The sequence below is a fragment of the Lampetra planeri genome, chromosome 23 (assembly GCF_965212315.1).
Source record: "Lampetra planeri chromosome 23, kcLamPlan1.2.h2, whole genome shotgun sequence".
NCBI classification, from domain to species: domain Eukaryota; kingdom Metazoa; phylum Chordata; class Hyperoartia; order Petromyzontiformes; family Petromyzontidae; genus Lampetra; species Lampetra planeri.
The window spans coordinates 4,056,798-4,080,983 of record NC_136129.1 but is presented as its reverse complement, the minus strand read 5'-3'; the positions used below and the strand labels follow the sequence as shown (position 1 = coordinate 4,080,983).

General features: G+C 49.7%; 1 protein-coding gene across 2 annotated transcripts; it reads right to left on the bottom strand.

Annotated features, from left to right (window-relative positions):
- Positions 1–211: 211 nt before the first annotated feature.
- On the bottom strand, positions 212–23,585 carry THOC1 (THO complex subunit 1). Of its 2 annotated transcripts, none has more exons than XM_078604800.1 (21): positions 22,990–23,585; positions 20,221–20,294; positions 19,277–19,337; positions 18,523–18,589; positions 16,755–16,873; positions 15,474–15,522; positions 14,192–14,287; positions 13,139–13,269; positions 12,167–12,240; positions 11,278–11,386; positions 10,655–10,795; positions 9,207–9,307; positions 8,806–8,872; positions 8,558–8,608; positions 8,319–8,389; positions 7,361–7,453; positions 5,843–5,908; positions 4,711–4,794; positions 3,774–3,921; positions 2,985–3,054; positions 212–2,351 (listed from the first exon to the last, which is right to left on the bottom strand). In XM_078604800.1, the coding sequence occupies exons 1-21, from the start codon at positions 23,038–23,040 to the stop codon at positions 2,008–2,010; spliced, it is 2,067 nt and encodes a 688-aa protein (XP_078460926.1). In that variant the 5' UTR covers positions 23,041–23,585; the 3' UTR covers positions 212–2,007. The 2 variants fall into 2 exon arrangements, with proteins under 2 accessions (XP_078460926.1, XP_078460927.1); XM_078604801.1 differs by having other exon boundaries at positions 13,187–13,269; positions 22,990–23,584.
- Positions 23,586–24,186: the final 601 nt, after the last annotated feature.

Below are 24,186 nucleotides of genomic sequence, written 5' to 3'. Positions count from 1 at the left end.
CTGGAGAAGATTCCAAGCAACGTGTTGACAATGATGGCGAACAAGTGGATACTTTTACTTTTTGAAGCTATTAACATCACATTTGTTATCATGTTACAGTGTATTATCTGTTCTTTTTTCATTAAAAACGATCGTCCGATATAAGTGTTCAAAAAAAATTGAAACACCCTGAAAAATCTGAAAACATTCCATATAAACTTAAGTCAAACTCTTAAAAACAAAGTTTTTTTTTATTAAAACATTCTCTTCAAACAGTTGCATGTCAAACGTACCAAGGAGGACGTGGGTACTGTACTGCAGAGCGGAATCGCAAAACCCCAACAGAGCGCGTCTTCTCTGCTCTGCGAACAATTTGGGGGGGGCAATGCCCCCCCCCCAGATTGGTTGGTCTTGGAAAAAAAAATCTTTATAACGTCACAAAATCTCATCCGTACACAAATTAGGATTTGTGCCGAGAGTGACGTATGGTGGGTGGATTAAGTGAAAAAATATCAACGGTTTATTATCATTGTGCAGCCATCTGTGGAAAGATGGTACAAAACAATAAACTACCAAAAGTTTATTGATGTGTCTCCAACCACGCTGCTGGTATGGGCGAGATTTTTGTTAAAATGATCTGTGGGAAATAAAAAAAATTCACAGGACAGCTGCTAACTTCAACAACAAAACATCGCTACATGACCCGCGAAAGCGCCCTTGCTTCGAGGCCGGGACAACAGAGCTTACATTGTGTAAGTCGTAAACGGTGAGGCACTCAAACCCTTCATCAAACTTATCACCACCGTTATAAAGTATGTCCTGCTTTGTGGGAAGCCAACAGCGAATGGTTCTCTTTGCTAGAATTGTGCCTGCCACAAGAACATGGAATTTCTACAAGGGACTGTTCAACAGATGCGATTGCTGCCCCCTTTGCTAATTTTCACCAAGGACGGACTTACTTCTTAAAAACTAATAATGGCAACGAGTTGGGAGCTTTTAGGTCTGGCTGCCTGATGAATTGTGAAAATGGTGGAAGGAGTAAACGGCCTTGCAAGGCCGAAGCCGGTCCACCCAGGACTCGGCTGTCCCTGCTTGGGTAGAGTAACACGTCTACAAGAATCCAGGGTGAGGTCAGGGCCATGTTCAAAGGTCACTATCACGGCCAAGGCCCCAGCGTTTTAGTCAAACTCCGCTGTCGGTGTGTCACGTCATGGAACTATGAAAAACCACGTTCACTTGCAGAGCAGCAGCAGCAGCAGTGGAAACAGCAGTCCAAGTGGAGATCGGCCAGCTGTTTCTGAGATCTGTTCAAGTGACGTTTCCTCTCATCTGCTCACAAGGGGACGCTACATTCCCACAAACGCACCCTGCTACAGCAAAACACCTAAAGCCAGAGGTCGCAAACGGGTTTTGATTACTTACTCGTACCCGGCCGCACCAGGGTCGCAAACGGGTACCCGTACCCGAATGGGGTACGGGTAGCCGGGTATCGGGTAGGGTACGGGTATCGGGTACCCGGTAGCGACCTCTGCCTCAAGCCATGGAACCCCGACGCAGGAGCCGGCTGTCCCTGCTCAGGAAGTCAACAACATCTCGACAACGTTCCAGGATCGTAATTAGGGTCAAGACCAGCCATCAACACCTCGAGCCAATGGCTCCGATACATCCCAGCTCTCCCTGCAGCCTTCCTAGATGACGTCAGGGTCAGGTTCGAGGTCAGATAAGGGTCAAGGTCAGCCTGTTCCATCTTCTCTACCGCCCTCAATCCGTCCCCCTTCACTCCCATCTTTCCCCAGAGCCTTAGACATCAGGTTCTGCGTCAGGCTAAGGCAGAGGGTCAAAGTTACGCCCGGCTGGCGCTACCAACTAAGCCCTCGAGACAAGGCCCCGTTAAGAACTGGGCTTCTCACACGGCCTTCCCAATAACACCTCAGGGTCAGGTTCTTGGTCAGGCCAAAGATCAGGGGTCAGCGTGAGAAGCCGGTCACGGGCAGCGCTACCCCCCGCCCGCAGCTCCGACCACCCCCCTCAATCCCTGTCCCCCTCCGTGTCGGGCTCCGAGCCGTCGGACGGCGGCGAGAAGCCGATGGCGCTGATGGCGGTGTGCAGGGCCTCCACGGTGGCGCGGGGGCCCTCCCTCTCCTGCCACGCGAGCAGCGCCTCCAGGGCCCCCTCCTCCTCGTCATCGTCCTCGTCCTTCCCGCGTCCGGATGCGCTGCCGGCCTTCGCCGCGCCCTCTCCGTCCTCCTCCTCGTCGTCGTCGCCGCCGCCGCTCTGCAGGTGCTGCACGAGCGCTCGCCAACGCGCGCCCACCAGCAGGGCGCACGCCTCCAGGTGCCGCGACGTCACGGCGCGTGCGGCGCCCTCGGGGCCTGCGGGGGACAGACCGTCACGCGGAGTTCACCCGGTCGTCGGGCAGAGTTCACCCAGTAGTCGGGCAGCGAGAGCGCTTTGCGTGCTCGCAAATGTGTTTTGCGCGGCGTGGCGTCGGATGTAACCACCCTCTCTGTGTGCCAAGCCAGTTTTAACCCTCTGATGACGTACATGGACATCGTCTAGAATGTGTCGTGTTCGCTACAGTTCCCTGCGGTGAGTGCGATGTCTTTAAAAACAGCGCCACTACGCCTCGAAATAAAATTTACGCTGAACCGCTTACACGTTCCGAGATTCAGCGGTGAACGGGACACCACCCTGCAACTTGCAGACATCTCGGAACGGGAAAGGTTAGGTTGCTCGCCAACTGCACTTTCCCCCAATTGTGTTCATCTTCATGCGTCTCTCGATCAATCTGCGCGTCCCCGCGTCTCTTTGTTCTTGAATTGATCTGTGCGACGCTGCGTGGGTGTCCTTGCGTGCACTGTACACGCTGGTCCCTGCTCACTTCGGTGTGCCCGTGCGTCCTTCAACTCAACCTTGTGTTCAACTACATGTCCCACGTGCTTCCCCGCGTGTCCTCCACCCTGTCCAGCCCCCCCCCCCCCCCCACGTCTCCGTGCGTATCTCACTGTCTCCGTCCTTGAGCAGCCCGTCATCGTTATCTTGCTCGTCCTCGGTCTTGATTTCCTCTGACGGAGGCTGCACACAAAACACAGGTACACACATGCAGGTATACATTCACAGATGTGTACATTCATACGGGCACGAAAACGCACATGCGTGCAACGTGTTCACGATTTTGCCGTCTTTCCCCGCATTTTATGGCAATTGTCCCCTTGGCGTCATCAGATGAAAAATCCATTGGAATCTCTCCCAGAGAAGGCGCGGATATCACAGAGGCACCACTGAGAAACCCCCGTTCGACTGATGCAGATTACATTGTACACTGTTATGAGCCTTGGCTGGGAATCGATCTTAACCTGCTGGGTTGGTAGTGAAGTGTGCAACCAATGCTAAAGACAAAGCTAACCTCTATAGCCTTTAACAGACTGTTGAGGCAAGTGCTATTAGCGAGGATGTATGAAGACTGGAATGGCATACGTTGGAGGTGGGGTGGCCAACACCACTCCCGGCCGCCTTTGTCTCCCCAGGTCTGATGTTTTCACACTGCACCAGCTGCTCATTTAAGTCTGAGTCGACCTAGCAGGCCCAGGACCAGTTAAAATATTCGCCACCATCACCACCGTGAGTGGGAATTGAACTCGGTTGGCAAGGTTCAGGGTGCAATGCGCCAACCACTGCACCACCACCGCTCTCCACTATCATTACACACACAGACACATCAGATGTTCATTTATGGCTAGGTGAAGTGAATGAAACGAGGAGGGGGGGGCAGGGGAAGTCCGTGCAGGGCGTACAGGCATCTCCCTGGCAAGCCGCGTCACGATGTTCTCCAGGTACTCGGGCAAGCTGCGGAACTGCTGATTGGTCGGCTGGAAGAAGTGAGGGCTCCGGCGGGAGAGCAGACGCAGCGCACGCCACCCGTAGTTGGAGTCGTTCACCACCCTGGTGGGGGGGGGGGGGGGGGGGGGGGAGGCACAGAGCGACATCACCACAACCGGCAGCTCGGACAGGGGCACTGGCGCACCCGCGCTGGCGCTGCCGCTAACACCGGCACCGACACGAGCAGCACTCGGAGGAGACCCAGTGCCGATCCAGATATTTCTCGCCGATGTTGACCGTGAGCGGGAATCGAACTCGGGTCGCAGGGTTCAGGAGCTCAGTGCGTTAACCGCTGCGCAACCGCCCCCCCCCCGTAACACTCGCACTCACGCTTACTGGAACTATCGCCACCGCTAACGCTAGCAACTAACATTATCATGGGGGGTTGATATGGCCCAGTGGCAGAGCTGTACACTGTGTCTTGCGGATGGTTCGTGGTTTGAACCTAGCAGCCTGCCCTGGTTACAGCTGCGGGTGTATTCACCTTGAAAATACTACGCGGCGTCTAATTCACAGTACACAGTCAAGCCCCCGTGGCGTTATTCACATCACGACCATTGTGTGCCGGGCATCACAGTCCAAATCTGGCGGCGTCACCGCTAATGACACAACTGGGATTGTACACAACTGGGATTGTACACAACAACCATCACGCCGCCCCCCCCCCCCCCCCACCACCGCAAAAACACGTGGCAGGACCCTCCTGAAAGACAGCCACGAGACTTGGCAAACGAGGCTTATTTTGGAGGCTTCTCCCTGGCAAACAAGCGTTAACAAATAACATCGAATAATGGCAGCAACACGGGGGGAGCCACCCGCGTTGATCGCTCGGGCGCCGCCACCGCTCCTCACTTGTACTCGCGGTCCACCATGCTCTCGGGGTCCGCCTGCTCGATCGCCTCGTCGAAGAACTCCTCCAGCGACGGCAGGAACTCCCTACGCGCGGACACGCGAGCGCCACCACGCCGGTCACCACCAGCTCACCGCCACGGCAAGCTCCACCAGACGGCACACGCCACAGCAATCCAGCTCGCCCGACAAATCACGAGCAGAAAGCGAGAACCAACAGCTCCCCGGTACTCCACACCCCCCCCGCTCACCAGCATTCCAGCTCACCTGATAACTCACCATGATAGAGCAATGGGAAACAGCTCACCAGTACAGTGCTACAGCTCACCAGCATTGCAGCCCACACAACAGATCACCAGCACATAGCAACGGTCAACACCTCATCAGTACACCCCCCACCCGCTCACTACAGCGCTCCATGATCTATTAGCTCACCGGCTCGCCAACAACCTCAAAATGGTTGCCACGGTGGCAATGTTTACTACATCGCCTGGTGTGCAGGAGGTCGTGGGTTTTAGCTTGACCCCGATTCCTGTATATAGGCTTGGGCAGGTCACATCGCTAGAGGGGTTAATGGATGATGGTCAAGTATAATGATGGAGCCGCAGCCGAGGAACGGAACGTATCGGAGGGCGTCCACTGAGGAGATGGAGCGGCAGTGAGATGTTAACTCCCTCGCCTGGTATACAGGAGGTCGTTGGTTCAATTCCGACCCTGCTGCCTGTATATTTGGAGTTTGCAAGTTCTCCCCGTGGTCGCGTGGATTTTTCTCCGGGTCCTCCGGTTTTTCCCTCCACATTTAGAATCAACATAGTGCGTTTAGAGTATCTGGCCGCTGTAAATTTCTACAATAAGCAACTTTGTTGAGCCGTCACTTGCGGCCAGGTCGCTGCTGAAAAAGAGCTTCATAGCTCGGTGGGCCTTACCTGGTACAAAAAAAATATTTTGTAGTTTTATTTCACAAAGACGCTGCGTGTCTCATCAGCTCTCCAGCACACCACATAAAACACACCAGGTTCATCAGTTCACCACCGCCGCACGTAACGGCTCACCAACTCTCCACACAGCTCACCAACTCACCCCCCCCCCCCCGCCCCCTCCAAGGTGCAAGTTTTGCGTGGGCGGTGGACGTTACCTGCTCTCCGCTTTGCAGGCCTCCATGTTGTCGGGACACAAGTTCCACAGCCGGGTCAACTCGTCGCTGCAGCACAGAAAGTGGTCACAGCGCTCAGCAAGAGCAGTAGAGAAGAGTGGACCCTGCAGAGCACTCAATGCAACGGTCATCGCAGCTAGCGGAACATAAGAACAGGTTTTACCATTCCTGGCAAAATAAACAGGTGTTAAGATCTCCAAACACCAGAAAAGATACCTTTTGCAAGGCATCAAGTCTGCATCAACCACACAAACCTGTGGCAAGATATACAAACAAACATGCTCTGATAATATATGCATTGTCCTTGAAAATGATTGACCTACACCAGAGACATCCTTTTTGTGCGGCCTTGCCTCACCGGTGTTAGAGCAGAACACGTCAAAAGGTAAACAGGATCTATTTTTCTTCTTGGTTCTTTCGGCAAAGTCACGTAGAAGAGAAATAATAAAATAATCAACATAAAGCATTATATTATGTTTAAAAAAAAAAACACTCACACACTCACACACTAACCCACTCACTCACACACTAACCAACTCACTCACACACTAACCCACTCAATCACACACTCACCCACGCACTCACTCACGCACACACGCACACACTCACACACTCACACACGCTCACTCACTCACCCACTCACTCACACTCACTCACGCACCCACTCACACAAACTCACACAAACTCACTCACACACACACACACTCACTCATATACTCACTCACACACTCACACACTCACTCACACTCACTCACTCACACACTCACCCACTCACTCACACACACACCCACTAACTCACACACTCACTCACGCACTCACCCACTCACTCACGCACCCACTCACACTCACACACACACTCACCCACTCACTCACACACTCACTCACACACTCACCCACTCATTCACACACACACTCATCCCCTCACACACTCACTCACCCACTCACTCACACACACACACACATTGCCTCTTGCAAATGAGACTATCTTGGTCTCCCGAATTCTCACCCGGTAAAACTAAAATAAACTTGAAATCTGAAAACTTAAAACACAAACGATTACCATCCTTGGTACGTTTTAATTTGCAGGATGGACAAACATCTTAAAATCCACCAAAAGCCTGATGGTGACGTAGCTTGACGATGATGATGGTGGTGATGATAAGAGCAAATATTTGTTAATACTTCAACAGTATTGTCTTGATGGATTTGCAAATATTGCAATTCAGCTGTCCATCAATGTCTGTCTCAATCGCACCATAACAAGTTTCCCAGGTCATGAAGGTATATTTTGAAAAGGGGCAATAATCATTGCTCATCCGTGTCCTGCTTTATTTCTCAAGTTTAAAGCCAAATAACTCGCAATCTTGGTGTGACGAGGACGGCGATGATGATACGATGTCGTGCGACGAATTTTGGAAGGCCTTCATCCAGCAGTGGATAAACCACAGGCGACGATGGCGAACTGCTACAAGCCCAGAGTCCCCACAGTACACCAGGTACCTGCCCATGAGGATCTTCTTGTGGGACCCCTTGCCCAAGAAGTCTTCAGGAGCCGCCCTCTTGCGGGGGCGATGGGGCCGTGTTTCTGCCGGTCTGACCGGGGGGGGGGGGGGGGTAGAAGAGGGGGTGAAGGAGCAAGAAGGGGGAGATCGAGGCGGTGGGTTCATATTTCACACGAAAGTTCAGCTTCGGGTTGAAGCGTCCGCGTGTCGGCAGCGGCAGCAGCTCGCATCGGCACACAGAGAGAGAAATGCAAGCTGGAAAAAACAGCACGTGAAGAAGACGGGAGCCTCCATTTTGTTTTGCTGTGGAATGCAACCGCACACACAAAGTGAAGTGCTCATGGACGACAGAAACACGCACGCGCACACGCGTTACGCAAGTGGGCACATACACGTCGCTGCGTGCGGTAATCGCACCGTTACGTAGCACAACGATGTTGTTTGTTTGAATAAAAACCTTTTTTTTTAAAGTATTTTTCTGCCAAATCTTTCCCAAATGGCCCACAAATGTGGGTGTTGGCGAGTCAAGTTCAGGGTATGGGCAGCGCTTGCTTTTAGGTTATGCAAGAAGGTCCATGTTTATAAGCTATGAATAAGGGTCATTGTCTAAAACGTCGCCAATTATACTTTTCCTTCTAAGACCACAGTGTTATTGACGAATGTGTTGAGTTGTTTGGTTCGAGGGTTTTTTTTTTAATGTTCATGAAAGTGTCCTCGGACAGACGGACGGACGGACGAACACATGAGCACAATATTTCCCAGGCACAAGAAATCACTGTCGGCTGCCCTGTGTGTGTGTGTGAACAATGTCTGCTGAAAATAGTACGCGCGTGAACGCTGACCGACGCGTGTCGTGTGTGTGTGCGCGCACGCGTAAACGCCGGGCGTGCCGAGTACGTGTGAACCCTGTCCGCCGGCCACTGCGTGCGTTGCGCCGTGCCTCTGTGCCACCGTACCTCTCCTTCACGAAGCTGGGGCAGCCCTCGTTCTTCCACGTGATCCAGTTCTCCTCTCGCGCCAGAATGTGCTGCAACGAGAACGAAGAAGGTGGTGGCGCTTGGCCACTGGATTTCCCCAACGCGACAGGCATCGCAGGTCAGGTCAGGCCAGCGTCAGGTTAGTTTTGGGGCGCACATGCGTGCACGTGGGCGCGTGAGCACGTGCGTGCAGTGGCCGACAGTGGTGACGGACTCACCTCGATGGCCTTGGAGAACTTGTCACCCTCGGGAGGCGTCTCCTTTAGCAGCTGTCGGCAGAAACAGAGCGACAAAAAAAAAGTACATTCTTCAATAAATCGTGACCCTGAATGGTGAAGAGTTACAGTTATAATATTTTACCAGACTAGTACCACATGGCCAGCTCCGGGCTTAGCTTCAGGCCAGCTTCAGACCAGCTTCAGACCAGCTCAAGGCTGGTGCTAGACAAGCGCCAGGCCTGTTCTACCTGGAAGACGTGCTTGATGGTGTCCTCGATCCACAGCGACTGCTCGTCAGTAAGCACACTCGTAGAGCTGAAACGACAGCCGGCACACAGCGCTCGGACACGCGTGCACTGCACACAGACGGACGGTGCAGCTCGCATGCACACAGAGGGGCGGTACAGATCACACACCCGCAGGCTGCGATACCTCTACCACGTGCCGTGTGTGCCGTGGGTTAGCATGTACGTGGTGTGCGAGTTGGTGGCAAGTTGCGCTGTAGTGTGGGTTCGCGGTGCGGTGTGCTGCGGTGTGGGGGTGGTGTGTTGCGGAGCGAGTGGTGAGAAATGCCGTGACGTGGCGTGGAAGGTGTGGATTAGCTGCAAGCCACGCTGTATCTGCCAGCTATGCTAGAGGCTGAGCTGACCTTTTGAACTTCACCTGTCCCTTTAGGTACTGAAACAGCAGCAGATGCTGCAGCAGGACATGGCGCCGGAAGTTGCTGTCGCTCAGCTGCAGGTCCATCAGCTGCAAGCGACACAGGAGAAGACACGATTGCTCAACACAACGCGCTACACCGACAGTGCAACACCCATAATGATTGGGCGCCACGGTCGCGAGATGTTAACTCCCTCGCCTGGTATGGAGGAGGTGGTGGGTTCAATTCCGACTCTGCTGTCTGTATATTTGGAGTTTGCGTGTCTCTCTCCCCGCGGTCGTGTGGATTTTTCTCTGGGTCCTCCGGTTTTTCACTCCAAATTTAGAAATATGAGTTTACAGTATTTGGCTGCTATACATTTCGACAACAGAAGCCACTCTGTTGAGCTATCATTTGTGGCCGGGTCGCTTCTGAAAAAGAGCTATATAGCTCAGTGGGCCTTTCCTGGTTATAGTTTAGTTTTACAGTTTATGCATAAACACCCAGACAGCCCGACAAGACAAACGGAAAAATCCACCCGAGTAGCATAAAAACAATCTTGGAACGAGCGCTGTAAAAAATATTTAAATTATAGAGCTTTTGTAATTGATTACTGAATGCCTTCCCGCACCATGTCGGTTATGGGGGTTGTAAGACCGTACTTCACCACGCTGGACAGCCTGGGTTGATGAAAGAGGTCGGCCAGGAGCGGCTAATGTTAGCCACAGGCAGAAAATGACATCCACGGACTAGCACATAGATATATAAAGAAAAAAGTAAAAGATCCCCTGTATAACCTGACTGTTGGGGGCAAGTGCTGTTGGTTAGTACCTATAAAGCCCGGCATGACACATAAGGTGGGTGGCCAGCACCATGCACAGCTGCCTTTGTCTCCCTTGTGGCGATGTTTACACATCGCACTAGGTACTCATTTGAGGCCGAGTCAACCTAGGGCAGGCCCAGAACCAGTTAAGATAATCGTCACTGGTGTTGGCCATGACCAGGAATGGAACTTGGCCTGCGGGGTACTTAGCGCAGCGTGCTAACCGCTACATTACCGCTCCCCACGTACAAAACGTACACAGACAGACACGCGCAATCACGTGTTTCCGTACATAACCACGACTCCATGGGGATTATGGGATGAGAGCCCCCACCCTCCCCCCCTCCCAGCCCTGCGGCCAGAGGTCGCAATCGGGTACCCGATACCCGTACCCGATACCCGGCTACCCGTACCCAGCTGGGTATGGGTACCCGTTTGCGACCCTGGTGCGGCCGGGTATGGGTTGGCCGTGAGTCACTGGTGAGTAACCGTTTGTCACTCATTTCGGGTAGGGTACGGGTAGGGAACGGCTACCCGTACCCGGCCGGGTACGGGTACCCATTTGCGACCCTGGTGCGGCCGGGTACGGGTAAGGAATCAAAACCCGTTTGTGACCTCTGCCTGTGGCCCCCACCTTCTCGCTGGTGAGGAACTTGGCGAAATAAGCGTGCTCCCCGTGCGCACGGGAGACGGCGCCGGCGCCGTGGACGCGGCTACTGGCATGCGCGTCGTCCAGCTTGAAGCTCTTGAACACGGTGAGCACCTCCTCCGAGAACTAGCGGGGAGAGAGACAAAAGAGCTGTCACACATTATCATCATCACCGCCGCCATCGCCACATGTAGACTCGGTTAGCACCTCGTCGGAGAACTAGCGGGGAGAGAGACAAGAGAGCTGTCACACATCATCATCATCATCGCCGCCGCCATCACCACGTGTACGCACTTTGTCTGAGCACTAGCGAGGAGAGAGACATAAAGAGCTGTCACACATCATCATCATCATCGTCACATGTAGACTCGGTTAGCACCTTGTCGGAGAACTAGCGGGCGGGGGCAGGGGGGGCAAGAGAGAGAGAGAGAAACGGGAAGCAGTCACACGCACCATCATTGTTTTCATCATAATCGCTAGTTGTGTAACGATGCACCGGTCAAAGATTAAAAAATCATTGAGCAGCGGGGACTGACACGGCGCCGCTGCAAGTTATAATTCATTATGTACGAGTCTCTAAAGAGGCCGTGAGAAGAAGAGACGCGCACCTTGGAGAAGGTCCTCCACTGCAGGCGGTCGTAGCACTGCAAGGGGCAGCGGAAGAAGTCCTGCAGGGACCAGAACTTGCGGTAGAGGTTGTAGTCGATGGGCACGGAGCTGTGGGGAGGCACGATGATTTGTTTTTGGTGGAGTATCAACTAAACTATTTTCATTTTACCAGGCAAGGCCCACTGAGCTATACAGTTCCTTTCCAGAAGCGACCTGGTTACAAATGATAGCTCGACCAAGCGGCTTAAAATAACATGGACAATTATAGCAACCGAACGCTCTAAAATCATGTTTCCAAACGTAGAGGGAAAAAACGGAAGGCCCGGAGAAAAATCGACGTGATTACAGGGAGACACGCAAACTCCAAATAAACAGGCGTCGGGATCGGGACGGAACTCACGACATCCTTCATACGGAGCATCGAGTGACCAGGCTGAGACCCTTAACCCGTTGGCTACATTCAGTAATAAGGGGCGCCTTTTGGCGTCATCTGGTCCAACCCATGTGAGACTAAGCTCTAAGGAAAGCTGTCTCGGGTGTGGACCAATCAACTTCAAGGACAGTGCATACATTATCAAAGTTGTGTTTTTTGTTTGCATTATGACTGCAGGTATTGTGGTCTATGCAAACATGACTCCTTGTAAAAAAGGTGTCAGTTTTGTTGCCAGATAGAAGGGTAAAAAAACAATTATCATATTTTTTACTGGCAAATGAGGTTCCAATGGCGATTCAGTAACCAAATTTAATCATAGGCAGGTGTCAGCTCAGCGTTCTCAATTCCGAGTCAGCTCTCCGCTCTGGGTATTGTTGATGCATTGCTCCGGTGCTCTACCAGGTAGAGAGAGAGAAGGGAGTGGTGCAGGCGTGGGGGCTAGTGAGCGTCCACACCTCGTGGTCACGATGTCGTCCTCTCCCATTTCTCCCTCCTCGATGTCCACCGTGTCATCACGATCGTCCGTCAGCTGCAGAGCAACGCGTTGACAAATAAAACACGGGACACACAATGCACACGGACACAAATAGTGTCAACTTGCACAACATTTGCTCGCTCTCAGAGAGAGAGACACAAGTGGCAGGGCAGCAGCAATCAATACCAAATTCCCTCCACTGCCAATCTCTGCGGTCCTCTATCGTATTCTTGGTTCTTTCGGTAAAGTCACGTAGAAGGGAAATAATAAAATAATAAAAAAACTATGAAATTTCATTCTCACGACGTTTCGGCCACAACGCTGTCTTTCCGACAGCTCTGTTTCTTCACCTGAGGACGGCTGCTTGCGTTGTGGCCGAAACGTCGTGAGAATTTACTTGTTTTATTTTTATTATTTTATTTCCCTTCTACGTGACATTACCGAAAAAACCAAGAATATGAATCCATGCAGTCACGAAAGCTTTAAATCGAAATTTAGCGTTATCATCGGTCACTAGTGTTTACAAGTGGGAGGAAACCTAAGCGCCCAGAGGAAACCCACACGTGCGAGGTGGGGCAACGCTCTATTGCATGCAGATGGAACAGATGGGAGTCCACATTTTTTACGTACGGTACTGCATTCAGCTCGACACCCACTGGGAAGGGAGGTTCACAACATTCGTGCGGTGCTCCACAAACCCTCGCGAGCTCCACAGTGCCGGATTACAGGCGTGCATCGCCGCCACCACCACCACCATCAGGCTGAATAATTAAGCACGTTTGGTATTCGCTAGGAGAGGGTCCAAGACCGGTTGAGATAATCGTCACTGGTGTTGGCCGTGAGCGGTAATCGAATTCGGGCCGTCGAGTTGTTCATAGCGCGGGACACGAACCGCTGTACACACAGACATACGAAAAAGCACACGCAAACACACGAGCATTCCCGTACGCGCCTCTCCCTTGACCAAGCGCGTGTCGGGCCCACAGCCACGGCCCTTCACCTTGAGACACAGCGTGCTCTCCGTCTCGTTGGTGTTGAACACAGTCACATTCTCCAGGTTGAATTGACTCTGCAGGTTCAGACCTGAGCACAATGGGAGGGGGCAACATCATCATCATCACCACCACCACCATCATGATCACCAGTCGCTGGGCTTGTAATACAAATCAGTCCACACGCCAAGCGATTCGATTAATTGGTACAATGTCCAGCTGCGATTTTACTCGTTGATTTTGACTCGGCGACAGCTACTTGGCGTCTGGTGGTTCGGCGTTATTCGCGAGACCAAGTCAAACACGTAACTTAGCCTCACTGTCATATTTGTTGTTCTTCCTTTAAAACACTCACTTATTTTACCTTGCTTACCCAAAATCCCCCTTCCTTCCCCATCATTAACTCCATTCCACTTACCTACCCGTTAATCAAACTCACTCTCCGGACAGACGGCCGCATGGCCGTCCATCTGGGGAGACTCAATGGTTTTACTGTAGATTTGATCTTGACGATTCAAAATAATTGTTCAATCTTTTGGCATCATTCCTATTTAGCTACAAGACCAAATGTGTGCGTTTGTTATTTGCGCCATTATTATAGTGCAAGGCTATAACGAAGGCACGATGTTTCACATGGTGATTTTACAAAAGGGGACGATGTTGCCGTGTATAATTCCCATGGCGTAATTTGGCGAATGTTGCGAGGAAATGTTTTAATTCGCCAAATGTAGATCGTGACGCCGGCGCACAATGGCCTACACGATTCTAACGGAACCAGGGGATAGTCAACATCTTCTCCAAAGCGGATGGCGCGTATTCTATGGTTTAAACACTAAAGCTGCCCGTGAGATTCAAACCGTGAGCCTCTGCAACGAGCGGTGAGAGAGCACCACACAGTTGGCCCGCTTCACACGCAAGCACACGCAAGCACGCGCAATCAACGGCGCTCGTGTCGCGAGATTCGGTCGACGAATCGGCACGTCGCTACGCGCCCGCCCGGGTGTGCGTCTCACCTGACTTTTCCGAGAGAGGAAAGAGCCGCGCGAGGAAAAGCTGGATGCGTCCGCAGAACACGGTGTTCTGTGACTTGGACAGGCGGCGGAGCAGGTCTGAGTGAAGGACACGTGTGCATAGGATGGTTACAGGTGTGTGTGTGTTTCGATTTAAAGCTTTCGTGACTGCAGGGATTCATCTTCTTGGTTCTTTCGGTAAAGTCACGTAGAAGGGAGATAATAACATCATAAAAATAAAACATAATAAAATAATACAATTCTCACGACGTTTCGGCCACAACGCAAGCAACTGTTCTTCACCGCTGTCTTTCCGACAGACCTGTTCTTCACCTGAGGACGGCTGCTTACCTGTTCTTCACCTGAAGACGGCTGCTTACGTTGTGGCCGAAACGTCGTGAGAATTGTATTATTTTATTATGTTTTATTTTTATTATTTTATTATCTCCCTCCTACGTGACTTTACCGAAAGAACCAAGAAGGTGTGTGTTTGTGTTTTCGGGACACACGGCATGATCACATGTATGTGCAGGACACATGCACGGGATAATCACACTGTGCGTGGAACACACAAAAGCACAGATCACATGTGTGTGTGCTTGTGGTTTGTGTGGCTGGCATGCCTACAATTCATCCAGGGTTTAACCAGACTGGATTGTGTGAGCTCAAAGATCCTTCAAAGATCTGGACACAGTTCTATCTGTGAGCTCCTTTGACGGGCAAAAATGCGTTTGCTGGGTCGTGTACACCGCATGCCCAGCCACTGCATGCCTCTCAAGCCACTTCTGTTTGGCCAGATAGAGGGGGTTACACGGACGTGGGATGGGCTATGGAATAGATGGACAGATTTGGTACAGAAGGATGTGGAGATTTTTGGACTTTCCAATGTCTGGTACCAGCAATGTCAAGATCAGCCTCTGTAGCAGAAGTTCGTGAAGGATGTGACTGGGGGCAGTTGGAAGCAGTTGCCTTCCCAACAACAATGTACGGTGGAGGAGCGACGCTCACAACAACGAGCGGAGCGCCTTGCAGCTAAAACGCAGCAGGCTACCACAGTGGGGAGTACAGGTGGTGCATCTGCCAGTCATCTCAGGCAGTCAATCCATAACACCCGGGTGTGAGCCGTGACATCATGCCAGCAATCTTTCTACACTTCACGTGGCGGCCTCAAAGTGCACCTCGTGCCTGGCACAAGCGCCGTGGTGACGTCACCGCCACTTAGTGGCGAATGGCGGTTGTTGCTGCTGTTGTGTGCGTGTGTGTGTGTTTCACAGCCCCCGCTCACCATTGCACATGCGCAGGAGGTAGTTTTTGCCGGCAGAGTAGAAAGTGCTCTGCGAAACAGGGGTAGGGAACGCGTTAATTTCGCCGGGACTTCACACAACGCAACGGAGACCTGGTCATGCGTGCGGCTGTGGCGAGAGCGATTGCCTCGCAGTCCAAAGGTCGATGGTTCAAATCCCCATCCAAGGTCGACTGACCATTTATTATCGTCATTAAATCGATGCTTGTAGATAACTTTATTTTAGACCACGGGCCACACAGTAACACCACTACTCTTAGGTTTTTTCGGTAAAGTCACGTAGGTAAAAAATAAAATTAAAAGTTAATAAAAGTAATAATGGAAATAAAATAATAAATCACGACGTTTCGGAGGCAACACAATCTCCGTCATCAGGTGGGACCGTCACAGCTAAATTTACTGCATCAAGGCTTTAGCTGTGACGGTCCCACCTGATGATGGAGACTTGTGTTGCCTCCGGAATGTCGTGATTTATTATTTTATTTCCATTATTACTTTTATTAACTTTTAATTTTATTTTTTACCTATGTGACTTTACCGAAAAAACCTAAGAGTATGAATCATTGCAGTCACGAAAGTTCTGAATCTAGAAGTAACACCACTGTCTTGCTTTGATTATTCGCAGGCAGCCTTTCAGATATTCACCAAGCCACTCTTGAAGAGTCTGAAAAGTGTGCCAAGGCACGTGGTGAGACGTATGCTCGGAATTACATTGAGAAACAGAAAGAGGAACACGTGGATTAGGGAACATTCACAGGCTAATGACATTGTCAAAACTTTTAGGCTTGGGCAGGTCACATCGCTGGAGGGGTTAATGGATGATGGTCAAGCATAATGATGGAGCCGCAGCCAAAGAACGGAACGTATCCGAGGGCGTCCACTGACGAGATGGAGCGGCAGTGAGATGTTAACCCCCTCGCCTGGTATACAGGAGGTCCTTGGTTCAATTCCGACCCTGCTGCCTGTATATTTGGAGTTTGCATGTTCTTCCCATGGGCTGCGTGGATTTTTCTCCGGGTCCTTCGGTTTTTACCTCCACATTTAGAAGCGTGTGATGAGAGTATTTGGCTTCTATAAATATCCACATGATAAACCACTAAGTTGAGCTATCATTTGTGGCCAGGTCGCTTCTAAACAAGGGCTATATAGCTGTGTGGGCCTTACCTGGCAAAATGAAAATAGTTTCAGTTTCGTGGCTGTGCAGAAGGTGCTGCATGGATTGTTGCCATCTCAGGGTCATGTTGCCATCTCAGGCGTTCTTACCGCCTTCCAGGTGCCGACGTTTTGCTCCACGAAAGTGAAAATGTGGTCGCACTGATCGAGCGGGAGGCCGTCCAGAAGATCTCCCAGCAGCAGGAACGGGGTTGACGCCGAGCACACGCCTGCGTCGTCGGGGAAACAGCGCGACATCGTATTTTGATCCCATTGACTTCAGATCCCCCACCCCCACGAGTCAGAATACTATTATATTATTTTAACCCCAAAGAAAGTCTGTTCAGGGAACATATATTTATAACAGGGATGCGAATTGGATATACAGGTAGTCCCCGAGTTACGATGGTCCGACTTACGATATTTCGATCTTACGATGGCGATAGCGAAACGACAAAATTGCCAACAACAACCTAACATCGTTCAAGTATCCAGACGATGGACAGAATCTTGGTGAGTACAGTACAATATGATACGTTACGATACGTTCAATGCATGTTTGATACGTAGCTTTAGCGATTTCATTTTAAGGTTATCACGATACGATATGTTCGATGCATGTTAAAAGTTTTTATAGCAGATAGGATTGTTTCCTGAAAAAACTTTCTATTAAATTGCAGTTCATATAGGTAGGCTAAGAATTTACCTTGTTTTTTTTACTTTACATTTTACTGTGCAATACAGTATTGTAATTAATAAATACATACAGTATATAGTTTATACAGTACGGTACTGTAAATTGCTCTGTTTTGCTAAATAATCACCATTCTTTAAGACTTCTGGGTAGGCGAGGCCATCTTCGACTTACGATATTTTCGACTTACGATGGGGACGTCGTAACGCATCTCCATCGTAAGTAGAGGACTACCTGTAATGTGATCGAGTGAACAGAACTATGTCGAGCGAGAAGCAATAAGCGGTTGTACAACTGCCTCGGCGGAGCATCACACAAGGCGGGATTGCTGCTGGATGCTTCGAGATGCTACCCACGGGCCTCAGTCTTTGTTCAGTGTTCTTCAGGAACAGAACTACCGCCTTATAGGACAAGAGACTGTACTTTATTTGAACAAATAATAAACGAAAACATCTCAACACATTCTCAACACAATCATAAATCTCTCTCTGTGGCCACGTCGCTTTCTCATAAATCTCTCTCTGTGGTCACGTTGCTTTCTCATAAATCTCTCTCCGTGGCCACGTCGCTTTCGCAAAGACGTCGGCGATTTTGGCCTTCCGTTTTAGCTCTGTCCACGTATGACACTGCCTGAAACGTAACAGGCAACGTTTCGGGAAGTGGCCCTTCCTCACAGCACATACCTCTCTGGACTATGTGCTGTGAAGAAGGGCCACTACCAGAAACGTTGCCTATTATTTCCCTTTTTGTTATTTAAGTCCAGTGTTGTTGACGGATGAGTTGTTTCGTTCTCTATTTGTGCTGGTGCACCATTGGCAACGCAGCAGCAGCATCCCCAAATGTGTACTTTAATTGCGTCCTACGAACTGTTACTTTATGGCGTCCTACTCGATGTTATGTTTTTTTTCATTATTGTAAGACTAAGATTTCATACAGTCATGTAAAGCAACATCACAGTTAAAATATAATCCTCTAGTTAACAAATGCCATACAAGTCAGCATTAAAGACTGCACAATATATCCATTGAAATTCCTTGTAATTTGAAGGTAAAGTTGCATTTTACACCATAAAAATGCTCTTCTACAACTGCATCAACATCATCATAGTCGTCATCATCATGATCATTATCCGCCACCAATTCATCGCGCTGTTATGAATGTCACCATGGTTGTGCGGTTACATGCCTGCCGTGACGCTGTCAATGCTCAGTGAGATAACGGCCAGGACATCCTTGCAGTCGCTTTGCCTCACCTGCACAAGACATATGGGCAGCACATGCAAGAACTTAATATAGTTTAATACAATATCATGCAACGCAATTGCATGATATTATGTACCGTCCCGATGCGACCGCGTCCCAAGATGACTGGATAGAAACCGTGGGTATACGTGTTGTACAGAGAGGGAGGCAGTCGGTCATAGGCAAAGGAAAATAGGAAGGCCTCGATACGAGGCTAAGTGTCTCTATACAATACAATGTTATCATTGATATGTCTCAATACGACCGCATCTCAGGTCGCTCTAAAGAAACAGTGGTCATATTTATTTTTTAGAGACAAAGACAGAAGGGGGGAAAAGGCCTTGAGCCTAGACATGAACAGGGGCAGGTGTCAACAGCATGGATGGTTGGGGGATGGGAATGCCAGACCATAGGGGAAAGCACAGAAGAATAAGTAACCACCACACTGACCATACAAAAGCGTGACGTGATTGTGACAGTGTGAATGTGTCCGTGTGTGTAACTGCATGTGACTTTGCTACCGTTTTTGACAGGTTGAATGTATAAGCGTGTGACTGTGCGCAACTTTGGGACTGTGTGTGTGTGACGATATATGTTGAGGAGTGGTGGTATTGCCTTAACAGTATGTTAAAGCTAGTAAGTTAAGGCTATACGGGGGGTCTTTGACTGCAAGAGTGTGTGACTGCGTGTGCACTCACGATCAACTCCTTGAGGACGTCTCTGACAGCCTGGTCCAGTGCGCTCCGTTTTTCCAGCTCACTACATCAAACAGGAACATTGCAAAACAGAGCGAATTAATAAAGCCCTTGATTTATCCAGGAAAGCTTTGCTGCATATATACTTTTCAGAACGGATCTGCATTGGACAAATTACATCGTTGAATGTTTGGCTTCATGTGGAAGGAAAAGGGAGAACTCAGAGAAAAACTCGACCCCACATGAGATAACATTTGAAACTCCGCACAGATGGCTTCAACAGTAAACTGCCGTACAGCTATCTCCTGGCAAAATCGCATCCAAATCCAACAAAACCCAATTTTCCCAGACAGCTCTCACATCCTAGGACTAACCCAAGCTCAACCATGCGTAACTTTTGAGGTCCGATTAAATGGGATACATATTCAGGTACCGGGCATGGGAGAGCGTGGTCACAGTGTTGAGTGAAGAAGGCGAGTTGCTGGTGTGCTGGTCTCGTGAAGAGACGAATAAACGACACAAGCCCAGCTCGAAGAGTCACGAGCACTAACCGCCCGGATCACTTGGATCGCGTATGGTTTTCCTGGCTTGGATCGTTCCCAGGGTATCAGTTGGGTTCTAGATTTGAAGTTTTCGTGACTGCAAGGATCCATACTTTTTGGGGTTTTTCGGTAAAGTCACGTAGGTTAAAAAATAAAATAAATTAAAATAAAAACAACTAAATTAAATCACGACGTTTCGGAAGCAACACAAGCATCCGTCTTCAGGTGGAACCGCCACAGCAAAATTGCTGTAGTGAATAAAGAGAGCTGTTTAGAGAACCGTGATTATATAGGGTAAGAGGGGGGGAGGAGCCAAGGAGTGGGAGGGGGGGATTAGCTAATTAATAGATAAGGGTAAGTGTAAGAGAAAGGAGGTTGTTGGGTGTCATCCTACGCTCCACTCACCTGCCGTTCAGCTGTCCGAAAGCCGCCACGATCACGTCGGTGCTCTTGTTCTTCAGAGACTCCCATGCCGAGGTCTGTGAAGGCAGAGAGAGGGGATTGGGACGAGGGAGGTGAGGCATGGGTGGGGGTGGTACATGCGTTGTAAATGATAAAGTTGCAACCCTGCAATGTTATTGCTCATGGTGATGAAACAAAAATTTAAGGTTCCGATTTAAAGCTTTCGTGACTGCAGGGATTCATCTTCTTGGTTCTTTCGGTAAAGTCACGTAGAAGGGAAATAATAAAATTAAAATAAAACATAATAAAATAATTCTCACGATGTTTCGGCCACAACGCAAGCAGCCGTCCTCAGGTGAAGAGGACGGCTGCTTGCGTTGTGACTTTACCAAAAGAACCAAGAAGAAGAAAAATTTAAGGCTTTATCATTTCCGCCAATAATACAGGAGACACCTACTGCAATACATCAAGTCTGCATTAAGCACACATGCTTGTGGTAAAACTTGCAGATAAACTTTGTTTAATGTGTGCAACCACTGCTGGCGGAAGGGCCTCTGCGAAAGAGAGGTCCAGAAAGCCCCTCTCATCTAGAGATCATTTTGGCCTCCTCAACCACACTCGCCAAACGTCTTGGATGTGGTGAGAGGACCCACACTTTACCCAGCATATGCGACATAGCGAGGATCTGTGGGTGTGCTAATTTATTGGACGAGAATTTCAGCCTCCTGCGGCCACCTTACTCTCTCTAGCTCCTGGGGAGGGCTTCTCGGCTACTCGTCCCGACTGATGTCCACCCACCCCCGCCAATGTGTGCAGATACTACCGACTCGATTGTATGTAGGGGTGTCTCGGCATGTACGCCTACAAAATAAAAGTGATTTGTTTTGGAACTCGGTTGGATCAACTTTTAACCCACACATCTGGGAGGGATGTTTTATTCAGATCTTTTGGAAGGTTCTTATAATTTAGTTGATGGACAAAGGGAACGCCGTGCTTTTATAATAGAATACAGCTGGGTTGAAAAGAGGCCAGAGGTTTAAGAAACAAGCCTTTTTTTGTATTGCCACACCGGGAAATCAGCAACTTCTCCATTGCATAGTCCAGTGCGTTAAGCATCACGCCAGAGCCGCATCAATATATATGCGACTACATTATATACAACAAACATATGATGCTGCACTGTCCTCTGCCTCGCAGCCTATGGCACCTGTTAATTACTGTCTGGTGGTCGCCCAGACCAAGCACTCGCCAGGCTCAACTCGATGAGCTTCCCAGATCTGGGGCATTCCGGGAGAGTTGGTCCACAGGCCCAGAGGTAGGCCTTGGCAAGGTAAGGTAATTTACCCTTTTTACCGGGTAAAAGGGTAAAGGTGTCGACATGCCAAGGGGCAAGGTAAATGGTAGGGTAAAGGTAGCTCAGAAGAATTACCCGGTAGGTTAAAGGTAGCGCGAAGTATTACCCGGTAAATGCGGTGCCTTGGTTACCGCTAAAAGCTCCGTGGTGCAGTCCATGGCCTCCATTTAACTTTTTTTTAAAAAACGCTTTTATGAAATGTTACTAGGAATGGCAGAACTCCACGACTCCAGGAAGTGGCCCCGAAGCTTGCCAGAACGTAAGGGACCGTGGCCAATTAGAGCCAACGTCAGTTGAGCATGGACAATTAGACCCAAGCCGAAAGATAACATATAAAAATATATACATTTTTATGATAGAATATATTGTCATCAATATGACATAAGTATACCAAGTTTGCAGTCGATACCACATTAGGAAGTGGGTTAAAATTGAGTTGCAAGATTTGAGGATATGACAACGACAATAACAACGACAGTAACAGAGTGAGTTAAAAGCGTGTAAAATTGGAATAATCGAGAGTATTCTATATGAGTAAAGCGTTCTACCTAGCATTTACCTGTTATAAACCTTGTTCATGTGTAGTAGTTCCCTAGTAATTACCCTGTAATCGGGTAATTTGTATGGGGTAAGGGTAAAAGGTAGGGTAAAAGGTAGGCTCGTTGCTTTTTACCTTACCTGCTAAAGGGTTAAAGGTAGGGTAGAGTGATTGTATTGTGGTAAGGTAAAAGGTAGGCTCGTTGTTTTTACCTTTTAACTTTTACCTTACCTTGTCGAGGCCTACCCGGAGGTACAAAACGGAATAAACATTGGGAATAAAACAAAATAAACGTTTGTTCTCAACTCGTCTTCTCCCCCAGTTTGGCTAGACAGCGGTGTCGCGCTCTTCTCTACCGCAGGCCCCGTGAGCGAGTGGTATAAATTCCACATTCCCACGACTGGGGCATGTACATTATATGCACATACGATAACCAGCGTTGACTTTCCAACAAAAAGTGGCGCATTGCTATCGACCTAAGATGAATTGGCTACGGTATTTTAAACCTAGATTGAAAACTCGTTGCTTTAGAACTGCATTTTGTGTTTAATGTTGTTGTACCCACCACCGCACCTCCGATTAGCACACGGTTGGATACGTACGGTGCGAAAGAAGTGCAACACGACTGTAGGGGGCAAGTGCTGTGATAGCGAGTAGCAGCACCTATGAAAGTCCAGCACGGCACACGAGGGGGGTGGCCAGCACCACGCCCGGCCGCCTTTGTCTCCCCAATTCGCGATGTTTTACACAACCGCACCTGGTACTCGTTTGAGGCCGAGTCGACATAGGAGAGTCCCAGGACCGATTTAGCGGGAATTCAACTCGGGACACCGGGTTCGTAGCGAATGGAGAGGTCTCTCATGAGCACGGCCACACTCACCGTGAGCGCTTTCCTGCTCTCCGTGAAGTCGAACAACATCGCCGTGGACATGGCGACCACCCCCACCGTGTGGACCGGGGTCCTAAGAGGGGGTAAGAGGAGCCCCCCTGAGAGAAGACTTAAAGAGACTACGGGGGGTTCCTGAGAGCCCTTGGGAAGGCAGAGAGATGAGTGGAGGGGGTCCTGAGACCCGATATTGGTACACCCGCCACAGTAATCCCACTTAGCGAAGCACGCCGGGTTCTGAGATGATCAAGACGTGAGGGAGGGGGGCGCAGAGAGTGGGGAGCGAAGCGGTGGGGGTCCTGGGACCCCTAGGAATGACAGCAGACCCCTGAGAGGGGGTAGAACGCAGGGGGTCCCCTCGGGACCAGGTGATCAGCGTTGGCGCCCAGGGGTAGGCCTCGGCTCAAAGTATCGCGAGACTTGACGATGTCTCGCGAGACTTGATAAAGCAAAGCGAGACTTGACAAAGTATCGCGAGACTTGACAAAGCAAAGCGAGACTTGACAAAGCAAAGCGAGACTTGACAAAGCAAAGCGAGACTTGACAAAGTATCGCGAGGTTTCGCGAGATCTCGGTTGAGCCGTCGCTCTAGATTTCGTAATTCGTATAGGTGTCGGGGTACTCAAAATACTAGTTTACATGCGCATACCGCGTAGAGTCTGTCGTGTAAATCTGCGCAATAATTATACGTTTTTATAACTGTAATAGTTGATGCAACAAGACATAAGCAGACGCATTTAATTGTGCAGTTTGTAAGAGTGTCAAATTTATATCGGCAATGAAACTTAAATCTTAGTTCGCACGCGTATAGCGACTTTTGTGCGTTTCATAAGCACCTTTTACATTTCCTAGTCCACGCGGACTAGGGTGTCAATTCCGTAGTTAACATGCGCATCCCGTCGTTCTCAAGATTCGTAACTACATTTCATCAGATTTAATGCAAATTAGATGTGTGGACTTTCATCGAGCAGTGGATGTTGAACTTCTTTCGCACCCTACGTAGCCAACCGTGATAATCGGAGGTGCGGTGGGGGCAATAAACTAAACACAAGCAGTTTTTTTTAATGCACGTTTATGTTCATGTAGTTCACATGAACATAAACCTTCAACATTTTGTAATCCATCTTCTTGGTTCTTTCGGTAAAGTCACGTAGAAGGGAAGTAATAAAATAATAAAAATAAAGCATAATA